The sequence below is a fragment of the Saimiri boliviensis genome, chromosome X (genome assembly GCF_048565385.1).
Source record: "Saimiri boliviensis isolate mSaiBol1 chromosome X, mSaiBol1.pri, whole genome shotgun sequence".
NCBI lineage: Eukaryota > Metazoa > Chordata > Mammalia > Primates > Cebidae > Saimiri > Saimiri boliviensis.
The window spans coordinates 16,194,517-16,222,437 of record NC_133470.1 but is presented as its reverse complement, the minus strand read 5'-3'; the positions used below and the strand labels follow the sequence as shown (position 1 = coordinate 16,222,437).

The window sequence follows — 27,921 nt, the reverse complement described above, 5'->3', positions numbered from 1 at the left end:
GGTATCAGAACGATGCTGGTCTCATACAATGATTTGGGAAGGATTCCCTCTTTTTGGATTATTTGGAATAGTTTCAGATGGAATGGTACCAGCTCCTCTTTGTATGTCTGGTAGAATTCGGCTGTGAACCCGTCTGGACCTGGGCTTTTTTTGGGTGGTAGGCTCTTAATTGCCGCCTCAACTTCAGACCTTGTTATGGGTCTGTTCAGGGTTTCGGCTTCTTCCTGGTTTAGGCTTGGGAGGAGGCAAGTGTCCAGGAATTTATCCATTTCTTCCAGGTTTACTAGTTTATGTGCATAGAGTTGTTTGTAATAATATCTGATGATGGCTTAAATTTCTGTGGAATCTGTGGTGATATCCCCTTTATCATTTCTTATTGCATCAATTTGGTTATTCTCTCTTTTCTTTTTTATTAATTTGGCTAGTGGTCTATTTTGTTGATCTTTTTGAAAAACCAGCTCCTGGATTTATTGATTTTTTTGAAGGGTTTATTGTGTCTCTATCTCCTTCAGTTCTGCTTTGATCTTAGTTATTTCTTGTCTTCTGCTAGGTTTTGAGTTTTTTTGGTCTTGCTCCTCTAGCTCTTTCAATTTTGATGATAGGGTATCAATTTTAGATCTCTCCTTTCTTCTCATGTGGGCACTTATTGCTATATATTTTCCTCCAGAGACTGCTTTAAATGTGTCCCAGAGATTCTGGTATGTTGTGTCTTCATTCTCATTGGTTTCAAAGAACATCTTTATTTCTGCCTTCATTTCATTGTTTATCCAGTCAACATTCAAGAGCAAGTTGTTCAGTTCCCATGAAGCTGTGCGGTTCTGAGTTAGTTTTTGAATTCTGAGTTCTAACTTGATTGCACTGTGGTCTGAGAGACTGTTTATTATGATTTCCATTCTTTTGCATTTGCTGAGGAGTGATTTACTTCCAATTATGTGGTCAGTTTTAAAGTAGGTGTGATGTGGTACTGAGAAGAATGTATATTCTGTGGATTTGGGGTGGAGAGTTCTGTAAATGTCTATTAGGTTTGCTTGTTCCAGGTCTGAGTTCAAGTCCTGGATATTCTTGTTAATTTTCTGTCTGGTTGATCTGTCTAATATTGACAATGGGGTGTTAAAGTCTCCCACTATTATTGTGTGGGAGTCTAAGTCTCTTCGTAAGTCATTAAGAACTTGCCTTATGTATCTGGGTGCTCCTGTATTGGGTGTGTATATATTTAGGATCGTTAGCACTTCTTGTTGCAGTGATCCTTTTACCATTATGTAATGTCTTTCTTTGTCTCTTTTGATCTTTGTTGCTTTAAAGTCTATTTTATCAGAGATGAGAATTGCAACTCCTGCTTTTTTTTGCTCTCCATTTGCTTGGTAAACCTTCCTCCATCCCTTTATTTTGAGCCCTTGTGTATCCTTGTATGTGAGATGGGTTTCCTGGATACAGCACACCGATGGGTTTTGGCTTTTTATCCACTTTGCCAGTCTGTGTCTTTTGATTGGGGCATTTAGTCCATTTACATTTAGGGTTAATATTGTTATGTGTGAATTTGACCCTGCCATTTTGGTGCTAGCTGGCTGTTTTGCCCATTAGTTGATGCAGATTCTTCATTGTGTTGATGCTGTTTACCATTTGGCATGTTTTTGGAGTGGCTGGTACTGGTTGTTCCTTTCTATGTGTAGTGCCTCTTTCAGGAGCTCTTGTAAAGCAGGCCTGGTGGTGACAAAATCTCTGAGTACTTGCTTGTTCACAAAGGATTTTATTTTTCCTTCACTTATGAAGCTTAGTTTGGCTGGATATGTAATTCTGGGTTGAAAGTTCTTTTCCTTAAGGATGTTGAATATTGGCCCCCACTCTCTTCTGGCTTGTAGGGTTTCTGCTGAGAGATTTGCTGTGATTCTGATGGGCTTCCCTTTGTGGATAACCCGACCTTTCTCTCTGGCTGCCCTTAGCATTTTCTCCTTCATTTCAAGCCTGGTGAATCTGACGATCATGTGCCTTGGGGTTGCTCTTCATGAGGAATATCTTTGTGGTGTTCTCTGTATTACCTGGACTTGAATATTGGCCTGCCTTGCTAGATTGGGGAAGTTTTCCTGGATACTATCCTGAAGAGTATTTTCCAGCTTGGATTGATTCTCTTCGTCACATTCAGGTACACCTATCAAACGTAGATTAGGTCTTTTCACATAGTCCCACATTTCTTGGAGACTTTGTTCATTCCTTTTTACCCTTTTTTCTCTAATCTTGCCTTCTCGTTTTATTTCATTGAGTTGATCTTCGACCTCTGATATCCTTTCTTCTGCTTGGTCAATTCAGCTGTTGAAACTTGTGCATGGTTTGCGAAGTTCTTGTGTTGTGTTTTTCAGCTCCATCAATTCACTTATATTCCTTTCTAAGTTGTCCATTCTCGTTAGCATTTCATCAAATCTTTTTTCAAGGTTCTTAGTTTCTTTGCATTGGGTTAGAACATGTTCTTTTAGCTCACAGAATTTTCTTAGTACCCACCTTCTGAAGTCTGATTCTGTCATTTCATCACACTAATTCTCCATCCAGCCTTGTTCCCTTGCTGGTGAGGAGTTGTGATCCCTCGTAGGAGGAGAGGTGTTCTGGTTTGGGATGTTTTCATCCTTTTTGCGCTGGTCTCTTCCCATCTTTATGGATTTATCTACTTGTCATCTTTGTAGTTGCTGACTTTCCAATTGGGTCTTTGAGTGGAAATTCTGTTTGTTGATGATGAAGTTGTCATCTGTTTCTTAGCTTTCCTTCTAACAGTCTGGCCCCTCTGCTGTAGGACTGCTGAGGTCCATGCCAGGCCCTGCTTGCCTGGGGATCACCTGCAGCAGCTGCAGAACAGTAAGGGTTGCTATCAGTTTCTTCTTCTGCTATCTTTGTCCCAGAAGGATACCTGCCAAATGTCAGTCTGATCTCTCCTTTATGAGGTGACTCTTTGGATATACGGGGGTCAAGGAGCTGCTTGAGGAGACAGTCTGTCCTTTATAGGAGCTCAGGTGCTGAGCTGTGAGCTCCATTGTTCATTCAGAGCTGCTGGGCAGGTATGTTTAGGTCTGCTGCAGCAGAACTCATAAACCACTTTTTGTTCCCAGGTGCTGTGTCCCAGGGAGTTGGGGCTTTCTTTATGAGTTTCCGTTGTGCTGCTGCCTTTTTTTTTTTCAGGGCTGCCCTGCCCAGCAAGGAGGCAGCCTAGTCACTGTCTGTCTGCAGAGGCTTTGCTGAGCTGCTGTGGGCTCCATCCAGCTTCCGTGTGAACTTCCCTGCAGTCCTGTTTATATGGGTGTAGTTAGAACTGCCTTGGCAATGGTGGCCCACCTCTGTATTGGCAGACTCTCTCTGTAATGACAGGTTGCCTTGGCAATGGTGGGCAGCCTCAGCAATGACGAGTTGCCTTGGCAATGGCAGGCTGCCTCAGCAATGGCGGATGCCTCTCCCCCACAGAGCTGGACCATCCCGGGTTCAGCTGCACTTGCTGTGAAACTCTCAATCCAGAGAGTTTCTGATTGCTGTTCTTTTGTAGGGGTAGGACCAGCTGAGCCTGATCACCTGGCTCCCTGCCTCAGAGCCTTTTTTTTTCCTTTTTAGTCGAACAGTCTACTCTATCCCAGGTGTTCCAGTCACCTGTTGCCAAGGCGCTGAGGTCTGTGTAATTTCCCCTGTGGTGACTCACTGCACCGGCTTAAACAGTGGTGCTGAGATTCGTGGCACTTTTTTTTGCCCAGGAATCTCCTGGCCTGGCTCCCTGTTCAGTCCCCTCTTTAATCAGATGAATGGGCGACTTCCCGGGGCTCCAATTGCCAGCCAAAAGGGACCAGTGTATTTTGTATGGAGAACCGCCAGCCTGGGTGCCGACAAAGCGGCTGCGTGGGGCAAAGCAGCCGCGCTGACCAAAACAACTGCGCCAGCCAAAACAGCCGCGCTTGTGACCCATGGGGCTCCTCTGCCTGGGAATCTCCTGGTCCATGGGCAATAAAAATGCAGCATCCACTCACCCTCTGTGCTTTCACTGGGAGCTGCAACTCCGAGCTGTTCCTAAACGGCCACCTTGGATCTTCCCCTGTGTTTGTGTTTAAATCTTGAAGAGTTATTCAGATTTGCCACTCAGGTTCTTCCAGTGATTACAATTTAATGAGATTTTACTGTACTTTTAGGTTAGAGTGAAAGGAATTCCTTGAAGTTTCTTTCAGAAAATATCAAAGGATTCATTTAATAATTGAGTAAACTGCTAGAATTCTTAGGTCAGGACCAAAGTTCGTTGTAGAAATGAACTGAACAATGGTGCTTTGAGGGCAGCAGGTTTGGGAAGCAGAGGAAAGTGTGAGATAAAAGTCTTCTATGGAGCAGGCTGATTGTTAATTACATCAGACAGTGATGGAGGTCCTTTAGTAATCTATTTTTTTTTTTTTTTTTTTTTTAAGAAAGAGTCTTGCTCTGTCGTCCCAGCCGGAATGGAGTGCAGTGGTGCAATCTCGGCTTACTGCACCCTCCGCCTCCTGGGTTCAAGCAATTCTCCTGCTTTGGCCTCCCATGTAGCTGGGACTACAGGCATGTGCCATCATGCCTGGCTAATTTTTATATTTTATTTATTCATTCATTTGGAGACAGAGTCTTGCTCTGTCACCCAGGCTGGAGTGCAGTGGTATCGTCTTGGCTTACTGCAATGTCCACCTCCTGGGTTCAAGTGATTCTCCTGCCTCAGCCTTCTGAGTAGCTGGGATCACAGGCATGTGCCACCACACCTGGCTAATTTTTTTGTATTTTTAGTAGAGACAGGATTTCTCTATGTTGGCCAGGCTGGTTGTGAATTCCTGACCTCAGGTGATCCGCCCGCTTTGGCCTCCCAAAGTGCTGGGATTACAGGCATGAGTCACCGTGTCTGGCCTAATTTTTGTATTTTTAGTTGACGCGGGGTTTCGCCATGTTGGCCAGGCTGGTCTTGAGCTCCTGACCTCAGGTGATTCTCCCGCCTCAGCCTCCCAAAGTGCTAGGATTACAGGTGTGGGCCACTGTGCCTGGCCAATCCTTTCAGGACTCTTAATTGTCATGAGCATCCCTAGTAGATGGGAAAGGATACCCACATACCCCCGACTATTCCGTGTATAAACTGCACTTCTGTAAGTAGACACAGTGGAGCGTGCAAAATAACAAAGAATTGATTGCTACCTCTCTGCTTTAAATAAGTGTTGCTCAGACTACAGTCACATTTGTTTTAGTCATGGAAAAGAATCAAATGCATCTGTATGTGACAGCTTTTGATGGTAAGATGGGGGAACAAAATAGTAATGTTAATTGTAAATCAAGTGTTTGTACTACGTGTTTACCGCTAGATCCAGATGCCTGAAAGGGTAGGGAAACCCCAGCATATTTACTTATTGTATTAGGTAACTTTAATTATATTGACTTTCTGGGCTATTGAAAGAGATTTGTTTCCTGACAAGTTGATAAGGGATTATGCTGGAAGACACCTATTTTGGGTATTCAGTGTGCTTAGAAGCAATTTTAAATTGCAGCATTAAAATGGAAAGGAATTTCCAAAAGTGAGCCATTTATATTCAAATTGTATTTTTAATTTTCTTGGATTTCATTTCATAAAGTCATACCATGAACATGTGAACAATGGAGAATTCTACCCCTTTAAAGTCATTTAATGAAAAGCACCTAGGCTAAGCACTGTGACTTGCCTGGCACTCAAATAATGTTATTTATATATTTTTAGTTGCTAGACAACTCTGAGGCCCTTAGAGGGCTTCTCCGCTGCTACAAGTTGTGTGCTCTTTTGTCCTGTTGTTTTTTTCTTCTTCAGTATGAGTATGACCATGATGCAAATGGTGAGAGAGTTGTGTTGGGGAAAGGCACGTATGGGATTGTGTATGCTGGCCGAGATCTGAGTAATCAAGTGCGAATAGCCATCAAAGAAGTCCCGGAGAAAGACAGCAGGCAAGTCCAGGCGGGCCTTCCACTTTTTGGGTGCCATCTCTACACACCAGATTCCATACCCACTGCCGATGGTGTGGAGGAGTTAAGGACGAAAGCATTATGTTTTCACAAAACCTGTCATTCTCTTGTAACAGGGGTGGTTTGCTTTTTTTTTTTTTGGAACAGAGTCTCACTCTATTGCCTAGGCTGGAGTGCAGTGGCATCATCTCTGCTCACTGCAATCTCTGCCTCCCAGGTTCAAGCGATTCTCGTGGCTCAACCTATAGCTAGGATTACACCACGCCTGGCTGATTTTTTGTATTTTTAGTGGAGATGGGGTTTCACCATGTTGGTCAGGTTGGTCTCAAACTCCTGACCTCAAGTGATCCACCCGCCTCAGCCTACCAAAGTGCTGGGATTACAGGTGTGAGCCACTGTGCCCTGCCAGGGTGATCTGCTTTTGTTTTGTATATTACAGATTGAGAAAATGGAACAACTTCGCTTAACAGGCATGTGGATTGCAGAGGATTATATTTTAAAAGAAAACTTTCATTGTGTTTCCACCCATCGACTAGGGCTAAAGTTTTACATTTTTTGCATAGTTAGTTGTGTACAAGTATGATTTATATGTATTTTTGAGATGAGCTCTCACTTGTCACTCAGGAAGGAGTGCAGTGGCGGATCTTGGCTCACTGCATTCTCCACCTCCTGGGCTCAAGCGATCTTTCCACCTCAGCTGCCCAAGAAGCTGGGACTGTCGACACACATCATCATGCTTGGCTAATTTTTGAGTGCAAATATAATTTTTAAATGTGAACAAGTTATTTTAAATTCACGTTGTAACAGTTGAAAATGGCTATGATTTGTTCAGATGCATCATTGTGGAAAATTACATGCAGTTAAACAAAAATCAGATTTTTGCAGTACAGACTTTTTCAACATCCTACCCTTCAACCTCACCCATGGATTTTGGACTATTTTTCTGCCATCAGTACTGCTAGTTTATTTTTTTGACTTTTTTTAGTTTTAAAAAATGTTTGTTTCTAGCCGGGCACAGTGGATCACACCTGTAATCCCTGTACTTTGGTAGGCTGAGGTCGGCAGATCACTTGAGGTCAAGAGTTTGAGACCAGCCTGGGCAACATGGTGAAACCCCATCTCTACTAAAAATACAAAACTTAGCTAGGCATGGTGGTACACACCTGTAGTTCCAGCTAGTCGGGAGGCTGAGGCATGAGAATCATTTGAACCCTGGAGGCGAAGGCTGCAGTGAGTCAAGATTGCACGACTGCCCTCCAGCCTGGGTGATAAGAGTGAGACCCTGTCTCAAAAAAAAAAAAAAAAAGTTCATTTTTTTTTAAACTTATACCCCCACAGAATTATAAATGAGCATTGTAATATTGACTGCCAAGTGCTTCTGTAGAGAAGCTACATACACAGTTGGAATTAATCATCCCGTGGTCCACAGGTGTGTCAGACCACAGCTGTACAGTTGCCTTCAGTGCCAAGTGCTGAGGAATATATGTAAATACCCCTTTATCTGGGTGATCACTGATATATTGGGGATGAGTTTCAAGGGATTTCTGCCAGCTGTAAGACCCATCATTCATCCATTCATGTATTTGTTGATTTTCAGTGGGATACCATGTTATGATATATGAATTATGAGACAGGACCTCATAATTGAACTGAACTGAAATGAAATTTTCATTGAAATGAAATGAACTATTTCCATTTCTTCATTTCACCAATAAGAAAATCAAGACTGAGGAAGATTAAATGACTTTCCCAAAAATGCTTAGAAACAAGACTAGGATCCAAGTCTCTTGAGTTCCTCATCCAGCATCTTGTCTTTTTCCTCATGATGGATAAAGGGTTGCATTTGTATATATTTGGGGAAATTGCTGGCGTGTACCATCTCCTTCAATTGGTAGCAATAGGCTGAACTTAATGATAATTGCTACCTTCTCTGTGTCAGACTCTGGGCTGGCACTGGGGACCAAAAGGTGACTAGGATAGTGTCCTTTTAGATGACTAGGATAGTGTCCCAGGATGCTGCTGGTTTGACAGGAAATGCAGATACTTTGCCTGTGAGTGAAAGTGACAAGTGCCATGATAGAGGAGTTCACAGAGTATTTTCTAGAACACAGAAGAGGAATGAATTACTCTCCTTAGTGAGTTGTGGCAAGTTTGAAAAAAATAGATCAATTTTGAGCTGGCCTTTGAGGGATGAGTAGGAGTTTGTTTAGTAGAAAAGGACGCCTGTGTTTTTGGAAAAACAGAGTTGTTAAAACATGAAGTTTATTCAGAGAACAACAGATTGTCTGATATGACTTGAATGGAGGCTGCAGAACAGTGAAATGCTCTTGAAATGAGGGCAAAAAAAAAAAAAAATGTTTTTAAGGCTTAGCCTGAACTGATCTTTGAAAGTCCTTGTATATGACATTAAATAGAATGGTCTTGATGTGGAAGCTATGTGGGGAAGTGATGTGTGAAGTGTGTGTTTTAAGAAGAGGTACTGTAATGGCCAGGGGTAGGGAATGGATTAAAAAGGCCAGACGCTGGGGCTGGGTGGCCCATGAGGTGGCTGCTGTTGTTGTCTGGAGCGACTCTGTAGAATCAGACTAGAGGGCAGCTGAGGACAGAACCTTCCAGAACACCACCCTTCATGGGAGGCAGAGGAAGAGGGGCTGCTGAGAGAAGTAAAGAATGTTTGGTGCGTTCAGGCCCTAACAATAACAGTAGTAACAATACCAGTCATTCATTGAATATTCACCACATACCAGCTACTCCACTGAGTGCTTTAGGAAATGGACATGCCTTCCCCTGGCAGTCCTGCATGGCTGTAGGCTTGTCTATCCACTGTCGTACACATGGGAAATTGAGTGGTCTCATGGAAGCCAGAAGAGAGAGTTTCCAGAAAGGAGGGATGGGCAGCAGTGGGGCAGGTCTTGGTGAGGTAAGATGGGGGTCTGGAGCCCTGGGATTTGGCATGTGACCCTGGCTCTGCTTTTCCCAATAGATATTCCCAGCCTCTGCATGAGGAGATAGCCCTGCACAAGTACCTTAAGCACCGCAATATCGTTCAGTACCTGGGCTCTGTTTCAGAGAACGGCTACATTAAGATATTTATGGAGCAGGTACCTGGAGGTGAGTGGTCGCTGTGTTCTCACATTCTGAAAATCACTACAACATGGATAGCATTTGTTGTCCTGCCATTTACAAAACGACAGACCCCTAAACCAGGCCTGGAAGGCGCCTCTAGTCCCAGCTACTTGGGAGGCTGAGTTGGGAGGATCACTTGAGCCCACGAGGTCAAGGCTGCAGTGAGCTGTGATCACAGCTCTGCATTCCAGCCTGGGTGACAGAGCAAAAGCCCATCACTCTAAAAACAACAAAACAAAAAAGCAACAGACCTTTTAGATGTTGGAAAGTTGGATACTTTCCAAATGTCATATAAGCAGTCTATTTCTGGTTTCTTGATACGGTTTGTTCAACCCACAAATATTCATTGACTGTCTACGGAGAAAACATAGTCTTTGGCCTTGAGGCCTTCACAGTCTAGGAGTTTAAAGATGAATTTGGACAAGGGTGCAGAAGAGGGAACATAGGTTTTTTGTTTTTGTTTTTTTTTTTTTTTTCCGAGACGGAGTTTCGCTCTTGTTACCCAGGCTGGAGTGCAATGGCGCGATCTCGGCTCACCGCAACCTCCGCCTCCTGGGCTCAGGCAATTCTCCTGCCTCCGCCTCCTGAGTAGCTGGGATTACAGGCACGCGCCACCATGCCCAGCTAATTTTTTGTATTTTTAGTAGAGACGGGGTTTCACCATGTTGACCAGGATGGTCTCGATCTCTCGACCTCGTGATCCACCCGCCTCGGCCTCCCAAAGTGCTGGGATGACAGGCTTGAGCCACCGCGCCCGGCCTGAACATAGGTTTTAAAAGTGACAATGCGAAATAGCTTTTTGATAATGAAATCAAGCACCAGTGTTTTATCCACAAAAATCCCTGAATGCAAGAGGTAGGGCACGGGAGGGGTGTTCCTGGGATCTGGAGCCAGACCATCTAGTTTGAATCAGTTCTTCCATCCACAGGCTGTGTGACCTCAGGCAAATTTTCACCTCTCTGTGCCCTCAGTGTTCTGTTGGAATAAATGAATGGTAAAATTGGAGTAATAATGACTAATAATTGGAGTAATAATTACTGGGATAACATTAGCCCTGTCTCAGTGGGCTGTTGGGTGGATTCTGCCTGGCAGAGAACAAGAGCTCAGTAAGTGCTCATTGAAATAATAAAATCAATCAAACTCTTTAATTAAATAATGATAGTTATTATCTGAATACAGATGTTAAAGCTTGAGTTGGAAATCTGCATTCATTCATTCATTCATTCAGCCAACAGTTATTAAAAGTCTACTATTACAGGAAGAGTCTTAAGTATATTCATTAAGAGCTAAACAGTCAGTCAGGTACAGTGGCTCATACCCGTAATCCCAGCACTTTGGGATGCCAAGGCAGATGGATCAGTTGAAGCCAGGAGTTGGAGACCAGCCTGGCCAACATGGTGAAACCCCCTTTCTACAAAAAGTACAAAAAATTAGCCAGGTGTGGTGGCATGCACCTGTAGTCCCAGCTACTCGGGAGGCTGAGGTACCAGAATCGCTTGAATCCAGGAGGTGGAGGTTGCAGTGAGCCAAGATCACACCACTGCACTCCAGCCTGGGTGACACAGTGAGACCCTGTCTCCAAAAAAAAAAAAAAAAAAAAAAAAAAAAAAAAGTCAGGCAGTGGGCCAGATTTTCAGGGATAAAGTAGTTTCTTTTCCCTTTAAGTTGCTCATAGTCTAGCAGAAAACTTGTTCATTGCTTTTTTTTTTTTTTTTTTCTTTTTCCTTTGAGTCAGAGTCTCTGTTGCCAAGGCTGGAGTACAGTGGCATGATACTGGCTCTCTGCACCCTCTGCCTCCCGGGTTCAAGCAATTCTCCCTGCCTCAGCCTCCCCAGTAGCTGGGATTACAGGTGCCTGCCACCATGCCTGGCTAATTTTTATACTTTTAGTAGAGATGAGGTTTTGCCATGTTGACCAGGCTGGTCTTGAACGCCTGAGCTCAGGTGATCTGCCTGCCTTGGCCTCCCAAAGTTCTGGGATTACAGGCGTGAGCCACTGCACGTGGCCCATTACTCTTCTCATTAGTTGATACCTCATCCCAGGTGTTAGGTTTAAGGGTATTGACAGAATTAGAGACAGATGTGCTCATCTACTTTTACAGATGGAGAAACCAGGGTAGATCAAGGTCCTATAACATTGGGTAAGTGGGAAGCTGAGACCAGCTGATGTCTGAGGGCCCGTTCCTGCCAGTGGACAGGATGTCCTGCAGTTCACATGATGTCCTTTGAGACATGTGGTCCAAGTATCCTGAAGGGAGTTTTTCTTTTGGCCCAAATGTTCAGTGTTTAATAGCGTAATTGGGGGAAGTGGTTGTTAATTAAGACAGTCCCTCCCTGTGACCTGCCTCTCTGGCTTTCTCACACTGAGGACAGAGAGGCCCATCTTCCTCCATTCCTAGTCCTTGTAACCCTAAAGGGCCCCTCACTCTGGACCTGTCTATCTCTGATTCCAGGCAAGGTATAAAATGTGGCTTTGACCCAAGCAGAATGGCTGAGACAGACCTCCTGTAAACAAGTGTCATGGGACCTGCGTTATCCGTGCCAGCAGGCTGTGATCCTCGAGTTTGGAGAGCATTCTTTAGCCCTCCTAAATTCATGCAGCTGAACAGAGCTAAACCCACAATTGGCCTCCACTGAATTTCAGGGGGCACAAGGGGTTCGTGTTCACCCCCCGCCTCTGGTCAGGTTCATGTTCTGAATCGCTTCCAGTTCATTCCCTGGCTGTAGCTATAGAGGGGAGGAAATACACTACATTTAGCCCAGATCCTATGGTCTTGGTTTAAACGCTTGTGTTAGGTTGGAAACCTCACCTTACTTCATTTCCCTGAATTTTTTTTATTTTTTTTATTTTTTGAGGCAGCGTCTTGCTCTGTCGCTAGGTGCCTGGCTGGAGTGCAGTGGCGCGATCTCGGCTCACTGCAACCTCCACCTCCTGGGTTCAAGCAATTCTCCTGCCTCAGCCTCCTGAGTAGCTGGGACTACAGGCGCATGCCACCACGCCCAGCTAATTTTTGTATTTTTTAATAGAGACGGGGTTTCACCATGTTGGCCAGGATGCTCTCGGTTTTTTGACCTCGTGATCCACCTGCCTTGGCCTCCCAAAGTGCTGGGATTACAGGCATGAGCCACTAACGCCCGACCTCATTTCCCTGAATTCTTATCATTGAATCTTTCTCATCCTGATAAGCTTTTTGCTGTGACTGTCTCTAGGAAGCCTTTCTGCTCTTTTGCGATCCAAATGGGGGCCGATGAAGGAACCAACGATCAAGTTTTACACCAAACAGATCCTGGAGGGCCTTAAGTATCTCCATGAAAACCAGATCGTGCACAGAGACATAAAGGTATTTGCTTTTCTAAGCTGATGAAGTTGCCTTTGCTTGTATCAGATCATGAGAGCTGTGGGTGGTGTCTGCTGAGTGACTGGCTGATTGAGGGGTATGATTGAGCATGACCATCCCCCAAATGCAAGGTTTGATTTTCCTAGAGACTTGTGACAGTTTCCCAAGGTCCATATCTGTTTCATCTGAGTTGTTTCAATCTGTCTTTTAAGCACTTGATGTTGTTCTTTTCCAAAGGGCGATAATGTTCTGGTGAACACCTACAGCGGAGTGGTGAAAATCTCTGATTTTGGGACCTCGAAACGTCTTGCGGGTGTAAACCCCTGCACAGGGACTTTCACTGGTGAGTGGACCAGAGCTTGGCACGGGGTGCTCATCCCAGAGTTAGGCTTTCTGTACAAGCTGCGACTGTTCAGCAGTTACTTACTGAGTGCCTTCTTGGAGCAGAGCAAGCAATTGATACTTGAAGTGGACAGCGTATCATCCCCAACTTCAAATTGTTTTAACTTTATCATACTGATGCAGCCAGCTAGCTACTTGTGGCAAGATTGCCTTACTTTTTCTTCTTTGTCATTTAAAAGTTGGGTAGATGTAGTGCTCTGCAAAGGTTTTTTTTTTTTCCTTTGAAACAGAGTCTTGTTCTGTCGTCCAGGCTGGAGTGCAGTGGCGTGATCTCGACTCACTGCAGCCTCCACCTCCCGGGTTCAAGTGATTCACATGCCTCAGCTGGGATTATAGGCATCCACGACCATGCCTGGCTAATTTTTCTAATTTTAATAGAGATGAGATTTCACCATGTTGGCCAGGGGCTGATCTAGAACTCCTGACCTCAAGTGATTCGCCCACCTTGGCCTCCCAAAGTGCTGAAATTACATGTGTGAGAGCCACCGTGCCTGGCCTCTGCTTAGGTTTTCTGAAGGTCCCTCAACCAATCAGCAAGATGGCAGCACATCTCTTTAAATAGCCCATAATTTGAAATCATAGGTAATGCTGAATAGCAATACTTCTCAGACAACTGATTAAGACATTTTATTGGTCTGTCATAAAAATAGCCTGTTACTGCAGTGAATTCTGGTACCTTGCGTTTTGATATGATTGTGTTTCCCAGAGAGGCTATTCTTCTAGGGGAATATGGTATTCTAAGTGATTTTGAGGAATTGGATTTTCTTGTCCATGTGTTGATGATGGAGTAAGTTGAGCATTGACAGGGGCTGGGTTCAAAGGGTGGTGTAAAATTATCCACTAGTTTCACAGTAAGTAGAGTGATGGTCAGAAGCTGCCTTTGGCTTTTGGAAATGCCTGCTGAAACCTGACTAATAACAAGAACTTTGATCCTTGCAAAGAAGTTCTGATTTTTGATTAAGTAAAGGTTTATAGTCCTCCAAGGAGTAACATGAAGATCACAAAGATCTTGCTTGATAGAATTATGAAACAGCTGGGGCCTGGCGCAGTGGCTTGTGCCTGTCATCTCAGCACTTAATGTAAGAGGCCAAGATGGGAGGACCACTTGAAGCCAGGAGCCTGGTCAACATAGTGAAACCCCATTTCTTAAAATTCTGAAACGGCTTTCATAGGCTGGGCACTTTGTGAGACTGAGGCAGGAGGATCTTGCTTGAGCTCAGGAGTTCAAGACCAGCCTGGGAACACAGGGAGAACCCCATCTCTACAAAAATAAATAATAATAATTCTGTATTATATATGATACATATTATCTATAATATATATTATAGATAATTATATATTACAGATAACATATAACTTGTAACTTTGTCATAGCGATGTACTTAGCCAGCTACTTGTGGCAACAAGATTGCCCTTTCTTCTTTGTCATCCAAAAGATGGGTAGATGTATATTATATATCACATATTACAAATGATGTATATATGTTATATATACATATTATGTAATAATATGCATATTATATAATAATTATTGTTACTAGCTGTGTGTGTGCCTGTGTTCCCAGCTACTAAGGAGGCTGAGGTGCTTGAGCCTGGGAGGTCGAGGCTGCAGTGAGCTGTGATTGTGCCACTGCACTCCAGCCTGGATGACAGAGCGAGACTCTGTTTCAAAAAAACAAAGAAAAGAAAAGAAAAAAGAAACAGCTCTTACAATAATATAGCTCAGAAATGAGCTATAAAAGATGGGTGACTGTTCTCTATCTCTGCAGTCACCAAAGCTTTAGAGTAGACAGCTTGAGTCTTAATTTTGGTGAATAATGTCTCAGCTTTGAAAGACTTTTTGTCAAAGAGAGAGTTGTGTGTCAGCCACTGGACACCCACATTGGAGACACATTCACCATCTAAAAATTTGAATACATCACAAAATGACTTCTCACTTGTAACACAAGGGGAAGTAAGCACATGTGCCTGAAGATGGGAAAATATTATACCAGGGACACTATCAGAACCTCCCAAAGAAAGAGTGCATTGAATTTTCATTCATTGTTTCTGGTGTAAATATACATCTATCAATATGTGTATATGAATATGTATGTGTGACTAGCACTTTATTTTCTTTTAGCATTTTACTACCCTAATTGAAAATGACTCGTATCCTCCTCTTTGGAAGCCACCAATTAGCTTAACAATACGTAGCAAGAGGGGCTCTGATATGACAAGGAGTTATTTCAAGATGTAAAACCCCCAACAATTTATCTCATAATTAGCATCCCTGAGGAGGAAAAAAAATTCACAAAGAAAACATATGCATAATTCATCCTTGCATATCACATTTCCCAAGTAATTGGCTTGGGGAGGCACAGATTTTACATTGCAGAAGAATACAGGGGTGTTCGGGGGAGAATGAAGAAGGGGTCTCATTTTGGTTAGGAAATTCCCCCGCATGTAATTGCTCTTTGCAAAACAGAGCAGTTCTGTGGCTGGATCGTGCAGAAGTCTGTGTCGGTGGTTGCTCAGCCTGGCAGGAGAGCCAGAGGGTTTCAGGCAACTTCCTGGCCTGGAGCCCTCCCTTCCTGTGTTCCTCTGAAGGGTTTGCCACACACACGGGAACCTGCGAGAACAGGAGGAAGGGCCGTTGTAGCCAGGGTCGGCCCTGCCTTGTCTTTTTTTTTTTTTTTTTAATAGCCTTATCAAGGTATAGCTGACATATCATCAAAGCACCCATTAGAAGTGCCCAATTCATTGGTTTTCAGTAAATTCACTGAGTTGCTCGGCCATCACCACGATCCAGGGTCTGAACGTAGCAGACCCTGTGCCCCTTGGAATTCAATCCCCATTCCCACCCCAGCCCCAGCTCATCACTTTTCTACTTTGTTGTGTTTGTGTGGCTTTGCCTGTTGTGGATATTGGAGTTTTGCACTTGGGGTTTTGCATCTACCCTCTTGTACTTTGAGTCATGTTTTTGCAGTTCCTCCATGCAGTGGTATGGATGGGTACTTCATTGTTCTTCAGGGCCAAATAGCGTTCCATTGTGTGGAGAACCACGTTTTGTTCATCCATTTACCAGTTAATAGTCATTTGGGATTGTTTCCACTTCTTGGCCACTGTGTATAATGCTGCTGTGGATATTCGCATACAAAGCTTATGTGAACGTGTGTTTTCTGCCCTCTTGGGTAGATACCTAGGAGGACTCGGGGTAGGAACTCTGTTCTTGTCCGGCTGCAAACATCGTTGGTTCAAATCCTGGCTCAACCACTTGCTAGCTATGTGACCTTGGGCACGCTACTTAACCTCCACGTGCCTCAGTTGCTTCATAAGTAAAATAGAAATGCTACTCATAGGGCTTTTATGAGGGTAAAGTGAGTTATTGATGAAGTGCTTTGACTGGTACCTGGCACATAGCAGGTGCAATTGAAGTGTTTGCTAATTAAATACTCACTTGTACTCAGAAGTCATGGGTTATTAGAGCTGAAAGGAGCCTTTAAGAGAACTGAGTTTATGTGCGTAACAAACGTGTTGAACCTATTGGACTCAAAGGGTGTAGTCACAAAAGCAAGTGGATTTTTCTCTCCCACTTTTCCTCCTGGCCGGGGCGGGAGTTCTTTCCTTGGACTTCTCCAGCCACCCTTACATAACAGAGAAAGTCATAACGACACTTGAAGGGGCACACACAGTCTGAATTCAGGAATTAAAAAGGATTCATCACTTGAACCCGGGAGGTGGAAGTTGCATGAGCCAAGATCGTGCCACTGCATTCCAGCCTGTGCTACAGAGCAAGACCCGGTCTCAAAAACAAACAAACAAGAAAAGGATTCAGGATAACATACTGATCAATGCGCTGTTCCTCATTCAAAAGGCAGACTCCTCTCCCCTCTCCCCGCAGGCAGTGACCTGTGGTCAGGAGCAGGATGTTGGCCTTTTCTCCCTAATCACCAGCTGCAGGAAGGAGAGGACAGGGGCAATGAAAGTTGTCACCTGACTAGCACGGTTGGAAGCTGGCTTTGCACCCTGCGGGCCTGGCTGATGTTTATCTTCCCTTGCTGGCTCCCTCTGGATTTAACTTCTGTGTCCTGGGCTGGGGCCTGCCCTTTGGCTGACTGCCCCTCCCCCCAGTCATTTACCCCTTACATTATAACCTCCATCTGGTTCTACTGAGGGATTTGGGCTGTGGAAGACTGTGTTTGAGCAGGAATTCCTTTTCTTTTTTTTTTCTTTTCTTTATTTTTTATTGGGCAGCCCCTGGAACCAGATTAGGTTCTGAGAGAGACTCCCAGGATTCCTTTTTAAAAGACCGTAGGGTGGGTGCAGTGGCTCATGCCTATAATCCCAACACTCTGGGAGGCCGAGGTGGGAGGATCGCTTGAGCTCAGGAGTTTGAGACCAGCCTGGCCAACATACTGAGACCCCGTCTCTACCAAAAATAGAAAAATTAGCTGGGTGTGGTGGTGTGCACTTGTAGTTCCAGCTACTCGGGAGGCTGAGGTGGGAGGATCACTGAAGCCCAGGAGAATGAGGCTGCAGAGAGCCATGATTGTGCCACTGCACTCCAGCCTCAGTGACAGAATGAGACCCTGTCATTTAATCAGTCAATCAAATAAATAATAAAGATAAAAGATAAACCCTAAGCCAGTATTTCTACAGTAGGTCCCCCATCTGGTGTCAGAGGGCGTAGCAGTGTCCCCAGACCTCACAGTCCCCTGTCTGCTGCTGGGAGTTACCTTTGCTCCCTTGGGAGCCAGTCCACTGTGCAGTTTACCCGCAGGAACATATTCACATGGAGCAGAGTTGGCTCAGTGAAGCCCCCTTCAAAGGCTTTGGGTTAGGACCAAGTGGCACCCTCTTCCCACCAGGCTCATCCCGTGGGCAGGTCAGCTAGGGTAGTCCCTGGACCATGGGAAAATCGTACCTTACTTTCCTTTTCTGTACTTGATTAATATGAAATTTTGAAATTTGGGCTCTAATGGTATCTCCAGGGGCCCATGGAAGATGTGATAATCCTGAGTTGGTATTGAGTGGCTTGAGTCGCCCTGGGCCTACACCCTTTTGGGGACAGTCCTGCCCCAACTCCTGTAACTTGGGAGAGGGTAGGCAGCGCAGCATAGCTCTCTCTATAGAAGCTGCCTCAGCACTACCCCCAAAACTACTCTCTCAACTCTCTCAGCCCCTTGATCAGAATAGAAGGCCGCTAGGCCTCAGTGATAAACTGTTGTTTTCTGCAGTGTATCTTTGCCGGTAATCTGAAAATCCTATCGACAGTTATCCAGGGGCCCCCAGTGGATTGTATGCCCTAGCGGGGCTGAGTCAGTGCCTGTGGGTCTCCTTGTCACCTTGTTCTAAACTGCACCACTGCACCAGCGTAGGTACCTAAGAGCCATAGCTGGCAGTGACCAAGCTGTGTGTGGTACGCCATACCTTGGAGGAGATACAGTTTAGAGAGCATATGGCACCCCAGGAGAGCCAGATTTTTTTAAACCGAGTCTCACTCTGTTGCCCACACTGGAGTGCAGTAGCACGATCGTGACTCACTGCAACCTCTGCCTCCCAGGTTCAAATGATCCTCCTGCCTCAGCCTCCCGAGTAGCCGGGACCACAGGCACACACCACCATGCCTGGCTAATTTATATATATATGTACTTTTTTTGAGATAAAGTCTCGTTCTTATTGCCCAGACTGGAGTGCAGTGGCGCAATCTCGGCTCACTTAACAACCTCCACCTCCCTGGTTCAAATGATTCTCCTGCCTCAGCCTCCCAAGTAGCTGGGAGTACAGGCATGTGCCACCACACCCGGCAATTTTTTGTGTTTTTAATAGAGACGGGGTTTCTCCATGTTGATCAGGCTGGTTTCGAACTCCCAATCTCAGGTGATCTACCCACCTCGGCCTCCCAAAGTGCTGGGATTACAGGTGTAAGCCACTGTGCCTGACCTAATTTTTGTATTTTTAGTTGAGATAGGATTTCACCACGTTGGCCAGGCTGGTCTCGAACTCCTGACTTTAAGCAGTCTACCTGCTTCGACTCCCAAAGTACTGCGATTGCAGGCGTGAGCCACCATGCCTGGCCTATGAGAGCCAGATTTAAGGCAACCCAATTTTCCAGGATTTGTGCATGATTCAGATGCCCCACAATGCCATCTTCACTTGCTTTTCTCGACAGAATCCAGCCTTTGGGATAGCTAAGGTACACACCAAATAGGCATCCCACCAGGGGGTGTTCCCTTGAGTATTTGAAATAGTTGTGTGCGTCCATCTCTCTTGGCTGTACTGAGAGTGGATGGTTACCCTGTGAATACAGTAGTGAATAAAATAGAGCACCCAGTTTTTCATGATTGCCCTGTACCTTCCAGTTATATGGAAAGAAGCTCCAGTATTGCTTTGGAAATCCTTAGAACTGCTGCTGTTATTCAGGCAACTTTGTTTTCAGCAGGGCTTCTTGATGTAGCATATAGATCAGTGATGTTATGGTGTGTAGCTGTGAACTTGGAGGTAGAAGATGTGGGTTCTAGCTTAAGCGAATCCTTTAGCCTCTCTCAACCTCAGTTGCCTCCTGTGTAAAGTAGGAATAGTGGTAAATGGTGCTTCCTCTGTCTAACCTCCCAGAGTCATTTGAGTCAGATGGACAAAGCTATGTGGAGACACTTGGTTTAAGCCATCAAATGCTCACCAGAAGTCAGAATTTGTGGCAAGCAGCCTCCAAAATGACCCCCAATGATCCCTACCTCTGTTAGTCACACCCTTGCGTGGTTCCCTCCCTTCGAATGTGGGCTGTACTTAGCAACTTGCTTCTAATGGTTAGGAAGAAGTAGGACTGATGGTGTGTGACCTGGAGGCTAGGTCATAGAAAGCAGTGTGCCATTCCTCTTTCTTTCTTTTTTTTTTTTTGAGACAGAGTTTCGCTCTTGTTACCCAGGCTGGAGTGCAATGGCGCGATCTCGGCTCACCGCAACCTTCGCCTCCTGGGTTCAGGCAATTCTCCTGTCTCAGCCTCCTGAGTAGCTGGGATTACAGGCACGCACCACCATGCCCAGCTAACTTTTTGTATTTTCAGTAGAGACGGAGTTTCACCTTGCTGACCAGGATGGTCTCGATCTCTTGACCTCGTGATCCACCCGCCTCGGCCTCCCAAAGTGCTGGGATTACAGGCTTGAGCCACCGCGCCCGGCTCCTCTTTCTACCAAGGGATTAGTTCCTTGGCAGAGGGGTAGTTTGCGAATATTTTCTCCCACTCTGTTGGATTACTCTCTCTGAGGGATGCCATGCCTCAAGCCAGTCCTGTGGAGGATCCCATGTAGTGAAAAGCTGAAGCCTCCCACTAGCTCCGTCCTTAGTGAGTGAGCTTGGAAAATGATCCTCCAGCCCCAGTCCAGCCTTCAGATGACTGTAGCCTTAGCTGACATCTGGACTGTAATTTCCTGGGAGACCCTGAGCCAGGCCCAGCCAGCTAGCTAGTTGCTCCTGGATTTCAACCCATAGAAACTGTGTAAGACCTATTTGTTGTTTGAGTTGATAGATTTGGGGGATCATTCCTTAAACAGCAATAAATAATATGAATATTATTACTGAGTCCTTTCCTTTAGAAAGACATTCACTATGGTTTCATAAAAAGAAATCTGCAAATTTATTTTTAACTTTTGTGGGTACATAGTAAGTGTATGTTTATGGAATATAGACTATTTTGATACAGGCATGCAGTATGTAATAATCACATCAAGGTAAACTAGGTATTCATTACCTCAGGCATTTATCCTTTGTGTTACAAACAATCCAGTTATGCTCTTTTCATTTTTTTAACATACTTTTTTTTTTGAGACAAGGTCTCCCATCCGCCCAAGCTGGAGTAGAGTGGCATGATCTCGGTTCACTGCAGCCTCACTTCCTGGGCTAAGGTGATCCTTCCACCTCAGCCTCCCAAACATCTGGGACTACAGGTGCACACCCCCACACCTGGCTACTTTTTTGTACTTTTTTAGTAGAGGGGGTTCTGGCTCTGTTGCCCAGGCTGGCCTCAAACTCCTGGGCTCAAGTGATCCCCCTGCCTTGGCCTCCCAAAGTGCTGGGATTACAGGCATGAGCCACCAGGCCCAGACAAAATGTATTGACTACAGTCATCCTCTTGTGCTATCAAATACGAGATCATATTCATTTCTTTTTTTTTTTTTTTTGTACCCACGAACCATCCCCACCGTACCCCAGCCCCCACTGCCTTTCCCAGCCTCTGGTCACCATCCTTCTACTCTCTGTGTCCCTGAGTTCAGTAGTTTTGATTTTTAGCTCCCACAAAAAAGTGAGAACATGTAATGTTTCTCTTTCTATGCCTGGCTTATTTCACTTAACATAATCATCTCCAGTTCCATCCATGTTGTTGCAGATGACAGAATCTCATTCTTTTTGATGACTGAATAGTACTCCATTGTGTATATGTAGCACATTTTCTTTATCCGTTCATCTGTTGATGGACACTTAGATTGCCTCCAATCTCAGCTATTGTAAACAGTGTCACAGGAAACATGGGAGTATAGATATCTCTTGGATATCCTGATTTCCTTTCTTTCGGGTATATACCTAGGAGTGGGATTGCCAGATCCTATGACAACTCTGATTTTAGTTTTTGGAGGAACCTCCAAACTGTTCTCCGTAGTGATTGTACTAATTTACATTCCCGCCAACAGTGTGCAAGTGTTCCCTTTTCTCCACATCCTCACCCCGACGTTTGTTATTGCCTGTCTTTTGGGTATCAGCTATTTTCACTGTGTGAGATGCTATCTCCTTGTGGTTTTGATTTGCATTTCTCTGATGATTAGTGATGTTGAGTACCCTTTCGTATGTCTCTTGCCATTTGTATGTCTTCTTTTGAGAAATGTCTATTCAGATCTTTTTCCCATTTTTTGATCAAAATATTAGAGTTTTTTCTTATAGAGTTGTTTAAGCTCCTTACATATTCTGGTTATTAGTCCCTTGGCAGAGGGGCAGTTTGCAAATATTTTCTCCCATTCTGTGGGTTGTCTCTTCACTTTGCTGTTTCCTTTGCTGTGCAAAATCTCCAAATTCAGAATTAAGCAGACTAAGTAGGCTTCAATTAAGAAATAATTGTACCAGGATGGACATCTATTTGACTGGAGCCAATTAGCTGTTGACATTTGGTTTAGCGTTTTTTTCTACTGCTGGATACATCTCTAAATGTATTCTCTTGCTCTTTGAAGAAATAAATTGAGTGATTATTATTAGAGTCTGGGCAGAAAAACAAAAATAACCCCACTTATTTCCACAGAGAGGATTAAATAGAAATAACTGTTTGCTTGGTATCGAAAACCGAAAAGGCAGAAAGGGAGGCCCTGAGGTGTCAGAAATCTCATACCCCTGGGGCTTGGGGGCAGATGGGAGGGTGAGATTAGAACTTGTTGAGAGGGAGTGTTACCAGGCTGGAGCAAGTACCTCTGAGGGACAGGATGAGGCTGGTTCTGGAAGTACAAGGTGACACAGAGCTGGAGACTGGGGCCAACTGAGGGTCCAGCTTGAAGCTTAGGGCCACAGCAAGTACCTAGCAGGTCTCGGCTCCCTCCCCCATCCTTCCAGGGGTTCTCTTTAGCGCCACCTGGTTGCAGAGCCCTAATGGGGAGCTGCAGGCGAAGCAGAGTCCCAGACTGAGTATCACAGAGCAGAGCTGAGAGAGGATCGCTTCATAAGCAGCACGGTGTCAGATCCTTCCTCAATTATGGATTCGTTAGAAGGCACATTCCCTGCCAGGACCTCTCCCTCTGTTACAGCAGCGAGAGCCCATAGGGGATATTGTGTCACCGGACGTTCCCTTCCTGGGGCTCTGGGATTTCCTAACGGCATCAAGTGTAATGCGCCGCCATGTTGCCCAACTCTGCAACTCACTGAACACTTCCCCGCCAGGGCAGCAGCTCTGGGGACCAAAGCCATCATTCGTGCTGCACCGACCTGTTGCGCTCACTGATACAACCCGATTCATATTGAAACTTATATTTCAGTCACTTGGAATTGCATAAAATTAAAACTTGAAAATGCATTTCTTCAGTCTCACTAGCCACAGTTCGGGGCCTCAACAGTCAAATATATGAGCGTAGTGACTGCCATGTTGAACCATCATTGGTCAACATTCCGCCACGCATTCCGTCCGTCGCAGCTGCCCCTAGAGTCTTTCAAATGGTCATGGGAAGAATGCTATTAAGACATTGCGTCTTCCAGAGGGGGGCGTAAGAGGTAGCTTCTTGAAACTTTCTTTTTAGCCAGTGCGCCCTTTGCTTTATTATGATTTTGTTTTTGTTTTTGAGACGGAGCCTTGCTCTGTCACCCAGGCTGGAGTACAGTGGCATGATCGCAGCTTACTACAACCTGTGCTTCCCAGGTTCAAGCGATTCTCCTGTCTCAGCCTCCTGAGTAGTTGGGATTACAAACACCCACCACCAAGCCTGGCTAATTTTTTATTTTTAGTAGCAACAGGGTTTCACCATGTTGGCCAGGCTGGTCTTGAACTTCTGACCTCAAGTGATCCACCAACCTTGGCCTCCCAAAATGCTGGAATTACAGGCATGAGCTGCCACGCCTGGCCCTGCTTTCATTGATTAAAACTCGGGAAACCTTTGGCTGTGTGATCCTGAAATAGGCCTTTGAGTTTCTCTGGGTGTCAATGTTCTGTTCATGCATGGCCAATGTCATCTCTGACTTTGCTGTCATCTTCTAAACCTCTTTGCCAGCCCTCAGTATCTGCTGTCACTTCCACACATGTCCCCTTTGCACAGGCTGTGTTTCAAGGGAAACAAAGGATTTTCTTTGCAGAGCCCTTGACTGCCCTCCCTGCATGCTGTCTGCCCTCAATGACCCTTCAACTTCCTGCCTCCACAGCTGATCGCCACCTTCCCGTGGCATACCTCTGGTAGCTCATGACCCACAGGAGCACGTCCAAAGCCAGAGCCCTGGGCCCACGCAGCTTGCCATTGGGCCTGTGCCTTTGTCATCGCCTCCTTAACTCTTCCCATACCCTGCCCTGTGTCAGAGACTGCTCGTCCCGGACCCACTGTCTATCTCACACCATGGTCCCCTTTGTCCAGCTCTCCAGCCTTCACAGCAGGACCCTGCTTCCCTGACAGCCCCAGGTCTCAACCCAGCAAAGTCATGCTTTATCCAGGCTGCTCCCCACCAAGGCCTGAGCCTGGCGGGGGTGCTGGAACCTAGGTGGGACTCTTCTAGTGGACAACTCTGGGCTGCAGACTCCCCAGCAGCCTGGCTGAAGCCCTCTCCGGGCTGCTCTGCCATCTGAGATTCTCCCTGTCTGAATCTGCCTTCCTCTCCACTCCCAGGTGTTGGCCTGCTGTGTGGTCTGCAGCTGGCCCTGCCTGCCCAGCTCCCTCCTGCGTTGTCCTTCAGCGACCTTCTCCCCAATAAATCTCTTGTATGTCTCACCTCGTCTCGGCATTTATTCCTCAGAGACCCAAATGGACAGAGCCCTAGATTTCCCTGCCCTGAACCAGGCAGAGAGTCAACCCTGGTTTATTAATGTTCTCATAGCCTTCTGTTATTTATATGTCCTAGCACCTACCACAGTTTGCCATTACTGCCACCGCTGCCAGCATTCTGTCTCCTCTACTAGGCAGCTCCTTACCATCAGGCTGTGTTTCTCGCATTCTGGCTTTCCTGTATTTGGCATGTACTAACACGTGCTTACAGAATGCACCATTTGTGCTTCGAGGGACCAGGCAGTCTTCTCTCATGTGATTAGTAGTAAAGGAAGGCGTGTTGCATGTCTCTGGTCAAAGAAAGATAGACCTGGGCCGGGCATGGAGGCTCACGCTTGTAATCCCAGCACTTTGGGAGGCCAAGGCAGGCACATCACCTGAGGTCAGGAGTTCGAGACCAGCCTGGCCAACATGGTGAAACCCCGTCTCTACTAAAAATACAAAAATTAGGCCGGGCGCGGTGGCTCAAGCCTGTAATCCCAGCACTTTGGGAGGCCGAGGCGGGTGGATCAGTGGATCACGAGGTCAAGAGATCGAGACCATCCTGGTCAACATGGTGAAACCCCGTCTCTACTAAAAATACAAAAAATTAGCTGGGCATGGTGGCGCGTGCCTGTAATCCCAGCTACTCAGGAGGCTGAGGCAGGAGAATTGCCTGAACCCAGGAGGCGGAGGTTGCGGTGAGCCGAGATTGCGCCATTGCACTCCAGCCTGGGTAACGAGAACGAAACTCCGTATAAAAAAAAAAAAAAAAAAAATTAGCCAGGCATGGTGGTGTGCGCCTGTAATCCCAGCTACCTGGGTGGCTGTGGCATGAGAATCGCTTGAACACAGGAGGCAGAGGTTGCAGTGAGCCAAGATCACCCCACGATAATTCAGCCTGGGCAACAGAGTGAGGCTCTCAAAAAAAAAAAAAAGCAACCATATTATTTATGCATGGGACAAGACTCCATCTGCTATTCATGAGACCATTCATTTCACAGTTAGTGGCGGGTTTTTGTTTTGTTTCGTTTTTGAGACAAGGTATTGCTGTATTGCTCAGGCTGGTCTCTAATACCTGGGCTCAAGTGATCCTCCTGCCTCAGCCTCCCGAGCAGCTGGGACTGTGGACTACTTAGTTTCTAAGCAGTACAGGTACCCACAGTCTGTCTGTTTGTTTTCCAAATAGGCACCCTGCAGTACATGGCACCGGAGATCATTGATCAGGGGCCTCGTGGGTATGGTGCCCCGGCTGATATCTGGTCCCTGGGCTGCACCATCATCGAGATGGCCACCAGCAAGCCTCCATTCCATGAGCTCGGTGAGCCACAGGCAGCCATGTTCAAAGTAAGTCGTGCTTCGTGATTGAGGTTGGGGGTGGTTGGGAAGTCAAATTAAAAACAGCCTCCTCCCAGTCCAGAAAACCTCTCCACAAAGATAGGAGAGAAGGAAACAGTTTTATTACTGAATAAGCGTTAAACCAGAATGCAAGATGTATCACAGGAAATCCACTGAGACTGCAAAGACAGAAAGCAACCTCACCCTTTGATAGAGCCGAGCAGACACAACCTGTGACATCTGTGTTCTCAAGAGAAACCATAACTAGTCCTCAAGTAAGACAACTTGGCAGCACCATTGGTAACGTGAAGTTCATCTTAGATTCACCTGTGATTGGGTGACCATTTGTCTTCATGGTTTGGCTTCATCCGAAGGAAAAAATAAGCTGGGTGTAGTGGCTCATGCCCCTAATCCCAGCAATTTGGGAGGCCGAGGCAGGTGGATCACTTGAGGTCAGGGGTTTGTTGAACATCCTGGGCAACATAGCAAAACCCCTTCTCTAATAAAAAAATACAAAAATCAGCCAGATGTGGTGGCGTGTGCCTGTTATCCCAGCTACTTGAGAGGCTGAAACAGGAGAATTGCTTGAACCCGGGAGGTGGAGGTTGCAGTGAGCTGAGATCACGCCATTGAACTCCAGCCTGGGTGACAGAGCAAGACTCTGCCTCAAAAAAAAAAAAAAAAAAAAAAAAAGGAAAAAATAAACTTCTCATATTTTTAAGACAGTAGGTGGTTTTGGAGTGAAGCCACCACCAAAGTTAGAAACCTACCTTCCTATTTCTGGGGAGAGCAGAGTTATGAAAAAAATTAATAAAAGATGACAAGTTTAAAAAAAAGAAAAAGGAAGCTAGGAGATAGAGGCCCTACCTTCTTTGATGATTACATTTCAGAGAGATGGCTTTCAGGTCCTTGAGAAAGACATTTGTGGCAGAGGCTTATTTAGCTGTTAAAAAGATTCACATGTATCTCAGAGAAATAACCTTACAGTTGTAAGTTCTCCAAAGTCAAGGCTCTAAGAAAGCTGGGCAGGGTGAGGTTGGGGCAGGGGACCTTTCCCCTTATTTTCAACCGGGAGAATCTAGCCCCTTAGTTTCCCTTCATGTTTGCTCTTACAGTGGGTAGGGCTCAAAACCATGTGGAATCTGTGCCTTTGGGGGACAGGTTTCTGACTGGCTTCTGCAGAGGTGGGAGTTTGGCTATCAGGTAAATATATATCCATTATCATTCCGGCACCCCTCCTGGAGCTAATAGGAAGGGCAGCCCGTGTGCTTGGGCCAGCATAGTATGGTGAATCTTGACCATTGTGGGTGGGGGTTTTACTGCTGAGCAGATGAGATTGTGGAAAGGGATGTCCTTCTTTGTGACCTCACGGGAAGCTGATGCCAGGACAGCCCTGTGTACCAAGGTTGGGTGTGTGGCTTCTGGCTTCGTGTATACTTAGAAACATTTAAGGGGCTTGATATGGTTTGGTTGCGTCCCCACCCAAATCTTATCTTGAATTGTAGTTCTCATAATTCCCCTGGTCCCTGGGAGGGACCAGGTGGGGATAATTGAATCATGGGGGGGATTTCCCCCATCCTGTTCTTGTGATAGTGGGTTCTCATGAGATCTGATGGGTTTTATAAGGGGCTTCCCCCTTCGCTGGCTCTCATTGTCTCTCCTGCCGCCCTCTGAAGAGGGGTCTTCTGCCATGATTGTAGATTTCCTGAGGCTTCCCCAGCCACATGGAACTGAGTCAATTAAGCCTCTTTATAAATTACCCAGTCTCGGGTATTTCTTCATAGCAGCATGAGAATGGACTAATCAGGGCTCTGGCCCTAGGATGCTGTTACCAGCACTGACCTTCCATGGAACATTTTTGCTTGCCCTGAGAGAGCAGGGTCACAAAAGGCTGAATGGCCATTGCTTATGGATGATGGGGCCACAGTGCGTGGACACGGCCCTGATAGAATGTGATTCCAGCGGCCTCTTCCTGGTGTTTCTACCAAACGTAACGTCTTCATGGCCTCTGTCTGTGCCGGGCTCCCTGCTTGGCTTCTTGGGCAGAAGGAACTTGGAGGTGTGAGTGTGGGTTTCTACCGGTTGAGGTGAGGGCAGCTCATACCGTGCTGCATCCTTGGGTGCCTTGGCTGCTCTCTCCAGCCCGGCCAGACACCTGCGGAAGGTTCTCAGAGCTTCTCAACCTCCTATCAGCTGCTTGGGTTCAGCGCCAAGGCCAAGACCTCAAGTCGACAAGTCTTCCGACACCTGCAATTGCAAGAGGATGCTGAGCGCCTGGGCTGGAAGACAGCTACGACATTCCTTAGCACT

The 27,921-nt window shown here is 45.8% G+C and overlaps 1 protein-coding gene across 1 annotated transcript in view; it reads left to right on the top strand.

The window, feature by feature from the left end:
• Positions 1–27,921, top strand: part of MAP3K15 (mitogen-activated protein kinase kinase kinase 15) — a 156,313-nt gene that overhangs the window by 112,518 nt on the left and 15,874 nt on the right. The window contains exons 15-19 of the mRNA XM_003924113.4: positions 5,804–5,937; positions 8,939–9,066; positions 12,291–12,421; positions 12,656–12,761; positions 25,463–25,620. Coding sequence (XP_003924162.1) covers positions 5,804–5,937; positions 8,939–9,066; positions 12,291–12,421; positions 12,656–12,761; positions 25,463–25,620 — 657 coding nt within the window. The remainder of the gene's footprint in view (positions 1–5,803; positions 5,938–8,938; positions 9,067–12,290; positions 12,422–12,655; positions 12,762–25,462; positions 25,621–27,921) is intronic.